General features: G+C 51.8%; 2 protein-coding genes across 2 annotated transcripts; one reads left to right on the top strand and one right to left on the bottom strand.

Moving 5' to 3' along the window:
* Positions 1-3051: 3051 nt before the first annotated feature.
* LOC100284130 (uncharacterized) lies at positions 3052-5047 on the top strand. The gene is made up of 2 exons (NM_001157027.2): positions 3052-3201; positions 4210-5047. Exons 1-2 carry the CDS (start codon positions 3117-3119, stop codon positions 4686-4688), a joined length of 564 nt encoding a protein of 187 aa, NP_001150499.2. The 5' UTR covers positions 3052-3116; the 3' UTR covers positions 4689-5047.
* A 31-nt stretch (positions 5048-5078) lies between these two features.
* LOC103627899 (ABC transporter G family member 28) lies at positions 5079-9594 on the bottom strand. Its single transcript, XM_008648215.4, has 11 exons — positions 9169-9594; positions 9019-9095; positions 8666-8944; positions 8527-8590; positions 8303-8449; positions 8182-8216; positions 6395-8102; positions 6166-6314; positions 5806-6095; positions 5608-5729; positions 5079-5506 (listed from the first exon to the last, which is right to left on the bottom strand). The coding sequence occupies exons 1-11, from the start codon at positions 9465-9467 to the stop codon at positions 5350-5352; spliced, it is 3327 nt and encodes a 1108-aa protein (XP_008646437.2). The 5' UTR covers positions 9468-9594; the 3' UTR covers positions 5079-5349.

Genomic DNA, 9594 nt, shown 5'->3' with positions numbered 1-9594 from the left:
AAACTAAGAGGATGATTTCATTAAGGGGGAGTTTTATTTAGTCAAAGGAAAAGCATTTGAAACAGGGGGAGAAAATTTCAAATCTTAATGATGCTTTGCAAAATCTTATTCATTTACCTTTGACTATTTGCAAAAGAACTTTGAAAAGGATTTACAAAAGAATTGCAAAAACAAAACATGTGGTGCAAGCGTGGTCCAAAATGTTAAAAAATAAAGAAACAATCCATGCATATCTTATAAGTATTTATATTGGCTCAAATTCCAAGCAACCTTTGCACTTACATTATGCAAACTAGTTCAATTATGCACTTCTATATTTGCTTTGGTTTGTGTTGGCATCAATCACCAAAAAGGGGGAGATTGAAAGGGAATTAGGCTTACACCGATTTCCTAATTGATTTTGGTGGTTGAATTGCCCAACACAAATAATTGGACTAACTAGTTTGCTCTAGTGTATAAGTTATACAGGTGCCAAAGGTTCACACTTAGCCAATAAAAGGACCAAGTATTGGGTTCAACAAAAGAGCAAAGGGACAACCGAAGGCACCTCTGGTCTGGCGCACCGGACTGTCCGGTGTGCCACCGGACAGTGTCCGGTGCACCAGAGGACTCCAAGTCAAACTCGTCACCTTCGGGAAAATCCAGAAGCGCTCCGCTATAATTCACCGGACTGTCCGGTGTACACCGGACTGTCCGGTGTACACCGGACATGTCCGGTGTGCCAAGGGAGAGCGGCTCTGGAACTCGCCAGCCTCGGGAATTCGCAACGGATAGTCCGCTATAATTCACCGGACATGTCCGGTGTGACATCGAGGCAACGAATACTTCGACGCCAACGGCTACCTGCAGCGCATTAAATGCGCGCCAGCGCGCGCAGAAGTCAGGCACACCCATACTGGCGCACCGGACACTCTACAGAACATGTCTGGTGCGCCACCGGACATCCAGGCGGGCCCAGAAGACAGTGCTCCAACGGTCGAATCCCAACGGCTTTGGTGACATGGCTGGCACACCGGACTGTCCGGTGCACCATACGACAGTCAGCCCCACCAAACGGCTAGTTTGGTGGTTGGGGCTATAAATACCCTCAACCACCCACCATTCATTGCATCCAAGTTTTCCCACTTCAACTACTTACAAGAGCTCTAGCATTCAATTCTAGACACACCCAAGAGATCAAATCCTCTCCACACTCCACACAACGCCCTAGTGATTAGTGAGAGAGATTTGCTTGTGTTCTTTCGAGCTCTTGCGCTTGGATTGCTTTCTCCTTTCTTTGATTCTTCATTGCGATCAAACTCACTTGTAATTGAGGCAAGAGACACCAAGTTTGTGGTGATCCTTGTGGGAACTTTGTGTTCCAAGCATTTGAGAAGAGAAAGCTCACTCGGTCCGAGGGACCGTTTGAGAGAGGGAAAGGGTTGAGAGAGACTCGGTCTTTGTGACCACCTCAACGGGGAGTAGGTTTGCGAGAACCGAACCTCGGTAAAACAAATTCACGTGTCTCACTCTTTATTCGCTTGCGATTTGTTTTGCACCCTCTCTTGCGGACTCGATTATATTTCTAACGCTAACTCGGCTTGTAGTTGATTATTTTTGAGAATTTCAGTTTCGCCCTATTTACCCCCCTATAGGCGACTTTCAGGGGGCCCAAGCAAAAATTTACATGGAGGTCCTATACGAAAGTTTGAGTCTGCTATTTTTTAACTTTTAAATAATATCTTAAAAATAAAAGAAGTTGATGATATACACAATTTTATTAAAAATGATATGATTGGAGACACTGTTACATTATAAAAATTATGTAATATAACTATGTATTTGTTTTGACTTTTGAGAGAGTATTTTTACTTAGGGAACGTATCTGGTGCAAACCAACCCCTCCATACAACCGTGCAAACTTCTAATCTGGACCTCATAATGTTGATCCAAGAGAAACAGGGGCGTGAATAATTTTACACTTAACCACCCGTTGCTAATCACACTTTTTAAAATTCCCCATCTCACTCCTCCCGCACGCGCCCTTGGACCATTGAAACCTGGGTTCTTTATCTATATTGTAGGTCTAAAACTCTAGTGCGTAGAAAACATATAGTACCACCGCCGACGTGTGTAAAACTGTGCCTAAAAAACAAGAATAAGACACACACTTGGCGAACGAACTAATTAGGATAAGGCCCTATCCTCATGATCACATTGATATTAGACCAACTCCAATAGATCGAATGCGTTGAAAACTCTCCTATCAATTTTCTAATCAAAAATTTATTCTCTATGTATAAAGACTTTCCCTCCGATCTTCTATTCATTTTTTTACTTTAAAACCAGATTACACAAAACTAAAATATATGTAAATACATATTTACAAAAATATACTAATATAGTGTTGTACGTAGGAGAGTTTGTGAAAAAAAAATATACAAATTGTACAGCAGGCAAGATATTTTGCAACCTAGTCAATCAGTAAACAGAAAGGAGCAGAACAGAACAAATTGCATGGTTGAGCATGAGAGCGACGTGACTGCGTGACTTTTCCGTCCAACGATGTCATATCACAACACAAGTGGTCAATTTTAAACCCACCTTTTTATGTATCTGTGGATGCCAAAACCAAGCGACCAGCCGCCAGCGAAGCTGATGCGCTAGCTCTTGGAATCGAAGCTGATCCACACGAGTGAATGACGTAACTAACCATAAGAAATGAGTTATTCCATTCCACAAACCAAATCAAATAAAAAAAAAGAAGACGATGAACTAGCTCATTCATTAATCCAAACATCTTATAAAATTTAGTTTGTATCGCATTATATATTTAAATATTTATTACTAATATTAAATATAGGCTAAATAAAAATTAATTACACAACTAAAACCTAAACCAAAAACTAAACGTCGACATAATTTTTTTAAGCCAATGTGACGGGAGAACGGCGGAACGAGAGCTCAATGTAATTTGAGTCAAGGCAGGCCCACTAGAAAGCCCAGAACATACCAAGGCCCCTCTATCTTTCTTCCCCAGCAATGCAATTCCGCAGACAGACGCAGGCGGCAGGCAGCGGCGCAGCGCACCGCTTCTTCCTCTTCTATCTCTCATCTACAGCCTTCGCTGCGCCGCCATGGCCACCACCCGCTTGCTGCCGCTGCTCCGACGCCGCCTCGCCGCCGCAATCGCCGGATCGCCTGCTCCCTACTCCCTCCGAGGTAGCCCCATCCCATCCCCCAACATATCTGCCCTCTTCTGTTTCTCCCCTTTCGGTTGCTGTGTCTCATCTTATTAGTTGCTCTCGCGCGTCCCCTCCAGCTCCTCGGATGGGGAGGGAGGTCCGAACTAACCCTACCAACTCATCGTTCATGGTTTGTTTGTGATCCATCCAGATTTCTCTCTCCCTCCTTAACTGCCAGGTGCTGCTCAGGATTGCTTTTGGGTTCGCGAGAGGAATCCACCTCCTCTGTCGTGTGCCTCAATTTTTTTTGCAAGCATTCTCCGTATGTTTAACAGAGGCTCACTCAACGTTAATGAGAGCAGGGATGCGGATGTCCAGCGCAGCGCTGTCTCCCCACCTTGTACCTATTATTGACTGACACCGTAGAGACCAGAATCTTGCATTGCTCTCTGTCTGATGGCCACGCAGCTTGCTCGTATTGTCATATTTACTGGAATATACTCCTTGCAATGTCCCTTTAAAACCCCAAGGCACCAGTCCCTGACTTCCTGTTCACCGACGCCCAACCGACCGACCGGCGAGTGGCTTGCTCCCTGGCTGTATTGCTGTGCTCATGTGCTGTACACCTGTACTGCTGTAGTGTTGTGTTCGTTGTTGCTCAATGCTCAGTTGCTCACTCGTCGCCTATCCCAAATGGATGAAAATTAGCTCTCTAATTGGTTGATTAGGCCTGGTTAGAGGCCGATTTAATCGTGATTAGTCGGCTGATCGCCCCTCTGGCGATCAGAACCGATCAGCCGATCTGAAAACATTGGTCCAATTCATGCTTTTCAAGTCTCCAGTCTCCTTTTTTTAATAGATGTTGGTTGCTACTGCCCTGCTTTCACAAAGAGCTAACGATAACTGCTGCAGTAATAAACCGACTGCCTAGCTGTGATTCAGGATATTCATGGTTACTGCTTCATCCTTGAGTGTACCGTAGATATTTTGCAATTTTGCCGAGCAGATTAGTTGATTACTGATCTGGAAACTCATGTCATCGCAGGACCCTCATTTCCTGCACCAGCAGCTGCAGGGCTAAGGTCCCTCCTAAAAGCTGCTGGAGCGAGCGATACTGCAACAGAACCCCAGGACCAACAGCATTCCGAAACAACTCCCCCGCCGGCTTCTGTCCCGACACCGGAGTCCGGTCTCAAAGTCAGGGACACCTCCAACCTGAAGATCTCACCAAGGCATGACCTCGCCATGATCTTTACGTGCAAGGTGTGCGAGACCAGGTCCATGAAGATGGCCAGCAGGGACTCGTACGAGAACGGAGTCGTGGTCGTGCGGTGCGGTGGCTGCAACAACCTCCACCTCATGGCGGACAGGCTTGGCTGGTTTGGGGAGCCAGGGAGCATTGAGGACTTCCTAGCGACGCAAGGGGAGGAGGTGAAGAAAGGTTCGACAGATACTATCAGCTTTACTTTGGACGACTTGGCTGGGTCTCAGGTCAGTTCTAAGGGGCCTTCCGAACAAAATTAATATGATAGTGTTTGGTCCAGTAAGAACCTGCAGAAGCCTCTCTTTACTATAAAGAAGACGCACATGTCACCTGTGTGTTGAAGAGAAGAAAAAAGCGCCTCTAGAAGCCTACCTTAACTGTTGCACCTGTAGTTCTGCTTAACTTCATGGCTTTTCATGTGTAGCTTTCGAGCCCATCAAATACGCGATGTTGTGATTCTATTGTAGTGTAGCTATTTCCTATACCAAAAACTGGATCCAGGAGAGCCTACATAAATTGATGGACTGCCCGCATTTCTGATCATGTAGTCAGTTGTGTGCCTGCATTCATTCACGGATTGCTTGTGGCGCCTCTTACAGATGGTTGTTATGACTTTAAACTTGTGCTGGAAGCTGGTGAAGAGCTACAGATTTCATGATTAGTCGTCGTACCCATATATACACTGAATTTGCATATCAAATTTACATTGGTGTTAGGCAAGAAACCGCCTCTGTAATTTAGGGCATCCCTGATAGTTGCCTGCTATTCAAGAATCTGTCCTCATCTACACATACTGACATACCTTACCAAGAGGGGCTCTAATCTACAATCCTATTGCACTGAAATTAACAAAAACAGAGCTGCTACGTGGGCATAGAAAGTTCACGGAATCACGGGTGTGTTTTCCTTGACCGACCTCTCTCAGTTCTTCTGGAAGGTGACCATGCAGAAGAAGGCTACACAGCGGAAGAGTACCCCGTTGGCGATGAGGACCGCTATACAGAGAGCCTCGTGCTCGATATCGTAGCCGCTCCTGACCAGCGAGCCACACCGGGTTATGAGCCACACGCCGGAATAGCTGCAACCAAAGGGAGAGGGAGGGCAGAGAAATGTTGTGTTTTGTCAGGTTGCTGCAACAAACAGGGACAAGCTTGATGAGCTGAGGTGAGCCATGAATACTTCTGAGCGTTGGCAATGACGAAGGCTTCCAGAGCCCACTTGGTGTAGCACAGGTCGGCAAGGATAGTGTCCTTCTGCTGAGTGGCTATCAGAGTCAAAACCACCGGAAGCAAGGCCGACCACTGGAATACACATGTGTTGTTCATTCATTCATTCATTCATCAGGAGCAATATTAAGACGACAGGTGCCTCACTCACCAGCTGCGCGGAACCTGGCTGGAAGAAGACTGCGAAGGTGTATCCGATGCCGGTGACGCAGTAGACGAGCGCGAGGAGGACGATGTAGTTCTCCCAGATGGAGGACCGCGGGTTGTTGAAGAAGTAGAACATGGAGAGGTAGACGATGGGCTTCACCACCGTGTTGAAGTGGTCGATGCTGTCCTTGGACAGGAAGTAGGCCAGCGAGCTCATCCCGGAGGCTCGCTCCCTCCAGTAGTTTATCTTGTCCAGCGTGAAGGAACGCAGGGCTCCGATCTTGCACAGCAGAGCTGCGACCAAGGCTATCAGAGAAGAGGACCAGGAGAGGGGAGCACCAGGACAGGAGGGAGAGCTACTTACAGACAGCGATGACGGTGTAGGTGTACCCCAGCGCCCCGAACGTCTCGTCGCTCACTTTGGCCAGCGTTCCCAGGCATATGCCGGCGAGACAGAGGATCAGGTAGTCCACTCCCTGTATCCTGGCGTCACGGAGCCTCTGCTTGCCGCACCTGGAAGAAGAATGGAAGAAGAAGAAAGAAGAAGAAGCAGCAGCAGAGACATGACAGGACCGGCCCGGACCTGACCTTACCTTCCTAGGAAGTATCTGTACTGCCTGAGTATGCCTGGAGTCTTGCGCTTGGACAGGTCCTCCGACGTCTTGTTGTAGTCGTACTCGTCCTTCTTCTGCCCGAGGATGTCCCTGAGGTTGCCCCAGAGCAGCGAGACCACGGACGACGGCTCGTCCGGAGCGTGTCCCGCGTCGCCCCTGGACGTGGACTCCGATTCCGACGAGCTCTGCAGCATGTCCCGCGGCACGTCGTAGCCGTTGTGCACCATCCACCTGATGGGCAGGTCCTTGACGCTGCCTCCCGAGCTCAGGCTCGGCTTCACGATGCCCTCCAGGATGTCGATGTAGTAGTCCGGCGGGTTCACGCGCTCCGGCACCACGATGCCCAGCCCTGTGAAGTACTCCTCCACCTTCTTCACCGGCCCGTGGTACACCGTCATGCCCCCCTTGGCCAGTAGGATCAGGTCGTCGAACATCCTGTACAGTGTGTAGCTGGGCTGGTGGACCACCATGGAGATGTTGACGCCCTCGAGAGCCTCGCGGCGGAGGGCGCGGAGCAGGAGCAGCGAGGATGCGCTGTCCAGTCCAGACGTCGGCTCGTCCAGGATCAGCACCGACGGCTCCATCACCATCTCCAGGCCGACGTTGACCCTCTTCCGCTGCCCGCCGGAGATGCCGCGCTGCTCCACCGTCCCCACCAGGGAGTCCCGGACCGGCTGCAGCCCAAGGGACTCGATGACCCTCTCCACGACGAGCACCTTGTCGGCTTTCGACATCTCCGCCGACAGCCTGCACCTCGCGTTGAACCACAGGTTCTCCTCCACGGTCAGGTTGCCGTGGACGATGTCGTCCTGGGGTACGAAGCCGATGATCTTCTTGTACCCTCGGATCGGCTCGATCCTGCCGTTTATCAGCACCAGGCCCGACGTGTCGCACCCTGTGGCCTTGCCGGCGATGGCGCTGAGGAAGGTGGTCTTCCCGGCGCCGGACGGGCCCATGACGGCCGCCACCTTCCCGGGCGAGAGCTTCCCCGTGACGGACCGCAGGAGCTTCTTCTTGCTGCCCTTGAGCGTGAGGGTCAGGTCCTTGAAGGCGATCTCGACGGACAGGCGCGTGCTCACGTCGTGGTCCTGCGCCATGGAGATGACGCCCGAGAAGGTCATGTTGTGGTTCTCCTGCTGCATCGCCTTCTCCCTCTCGATCTGGCCGTACGCGTACTTGAAGATCTGGCTCCGGGTGTGCATCTCCTTGCCCGTCGGCTTCTTCAGCGCCTTGTCCCCTACCTCCAGGTTGAACCCTTCGTCGCTCTCCGGGTTGTCGTCGATGGACCGCACCATGTCGGCGAGGTTGCTGTGCTTCTTCCCGCCCGCGTCATCACCTACCTTTGTGGACGCTCCGGCCTGCAGCTGCGACGACTGCCCACCGCCACCGCCACCGCCCTTCTTGCGCGAGAAGGTGCGGGACAGCTGCGACTGCAGGCCCACGCCGGCCTTCTTGGCCACGCCCTTGGCCGACTTCCACCTCTCCCGGGCCTGCGCTGTCTCCCGCGCGTGCCTCGCGGCGGCCTCCCGGGACTTGGCCTGCCGCTTCTCGCGGTTGGTCAGGATTTGGCCGGAGAAGTTGTAGATGATGAGGAGGACTAAGCAGGACGCGACCACAAGCAGCGCGCCGAAGATTGTGATGTCCTGAGTAGCAGAGTTTGGTGGGCAAGAGCTCTTCTTGTAGCATCCTGCGCGTGCAGTATTCAGAAAGGTTTTTACTAGCTAGTGACTACTGTGAATGAACAAGGCTGGGCAGGGCAGGCTTACTAGTCTGTGAGGTTGATCCCTTCCTGCAATAATACCTGCAAACCAAAAGACGAATGAACGATCACCATGAAGAAGAAAGAAGAAGATATGCAGGGAAACGACATTAGGTAGACAGGATTACCCACTACTACAAGGGAGCTTCTGTATAGTGCTGGGGCAGTAGAATCCAGCGGGGCAGAAGATGTCATCTGTCGTGACCACATCGGCCCAGATGTCGGCGGCTCCGCAGGTGTGGTTAGGGTTCCCGGGCGGCGGCTGGTAGTTGTAGCTGCAATGGCGATGCATATATCATTATATCATTGCTTGGGCGGCGGATATGACTGGAGCGGAGTGGAGTGGACTTACGGGTCACAGATGCCTGTGGAGGTATTCAGGCTGGACCGTGGACAGTAGGCACCCAGAGGGCAAGCTGCATATATGCATTCATTCATTCATTCAGCTGAAGAAGATGCAATGCAATGCAATTGAGTGTTGGCTTTCTTACGGATCATGCAGGTGAGGCCATGCGGGCAGAAGAATCCTGGGCAGCAGGACTGGCACTTGAGCGGCCTGTAGGGCATGTTCTTGGTGTCCTGCAGGTTGATCTTCTGGTCGGCCCCGGCGCTGCACGCCCAGCCGGGCTCGCACCCGTCGATCCACGACGACCGGTTGCAGTTGACGTTGGGCCTCACGTAGTTGGCCTCCGCCGTGTCGTCGCCGCCCATCAGGCTGTCGAAGTAGAACCTCATCTCGGCGGCCGTGCAGATCCGCTGCTGGAGGTCCCCTGTTGTCGTTGGTATCTGCTGGTCAGGAGGATGCGATTGCGGAGTATATCCTGGGCTACGCTACGCTACGTACCCTTGGTCTCCTTCATGCAATTGGTGAGGAAGGTGGTGTCCTTGGAGAAATCGAAGGCCTGATTCCACTCCGTCTCCCTGCAAGCAAAACACAGACGATAGTATACTATTATGATTATGACAAGGAACTACATGCTGCAAAACGACGTACGTGTCCTTGATGCAGTAGTCCAGCTTCTTGCCGATGGCGGCGGCGAAGGAGGAGGTGAGCGCCCTCAGGCGGTTGTTCATGGCGCCGGCCACGATGGGGCTCCCCACGAGGGCCTGGGACCCCTTGTCCCCGGTGCCGCCGTCGTCGTAGTCGCCTGCGCCGGCGGCGGCGGCGGCCTCCGCGAGGGACAGGCGCGGGGGCATCGGAGTCGCGGCGAACAGGGCGACGGCGGCGCGCGCGGCGGCCGCGGCGTTGCAGAGCAGCAGCAGGTGCATGGCGGCCGCCACCCAGCAGGCCATCGTTGCATCGGTCGGTACGGTCCGTCCAAGACGGTAGCTGGGTCTGCGACTTGGACGGAGGAGGTGGAGCAGAGCAGGAGGAGGAGGACGTACGGCCGTGGGGCGTTTTGGTGGCGAGGAGAAAAAA

The sequence above is a fragment of the Zea mays genome, chromosome 5, assembly GCF_902167145.1.
Source record: "Zea mays cultivar B73 chromosome 5, Zm-B73-REFERENCE-NAM-5.0, whole genome shotgun sequence".
NCBI lineage: Eukaryota > Viridiplantae > Streptophyta > Magnoliopsida > Poales > Poaceae > Zea > Zea mays.
Note: the sequence above shows the minus strand (reverse complement) of the source record. Positions and strands in the feature narration are given on the sequence as shown.

What these genes read in the sequence shown, in the direction of transcription:
- LOC103627899 (XM_008648215.4), bottom strand. Translation starts at nt 9,467, where the DNA reads ATGGCCTGCTGGGTGGCGGCCGCCATGCACCTGCTGCTGCTCTGCAAC. An exon ending in TGGCCTCACCTGCATGATCC is followed by an intron (nt 8,591 to 8,665) that starts GTAAGAAAGCCA and finishes GCATATATGCAG; the next exon opens with CTTGCCCTCTGGGTGCCTAC. An exon ending in TCCACAGGCATCTGTGACCC is followed by an intron (nt 8,450 to 8,526) that starts GTAAGTCCACTC and finishes TCGCCATTGCAG; the next exon opens with CTACAACTACCAGCCGCCGC.
- LOC100284130 (NM_001157027.2), top strand. Translation starts at nt 3,117, where the DNA reads ATGGCCACCACCCGCTTGCTGCCGCTGCTCCGACGCCGCCTCGCCGCC. An exon ending in TGCTCCCTACTCCCTCCGAG is followed by an intron (nt 3,202 to 4,209) that starts GTAGCCCCATCC and finishes ATGTCATCGCAG; the next exon opens with GACCCTCATTTCCTGCACCA.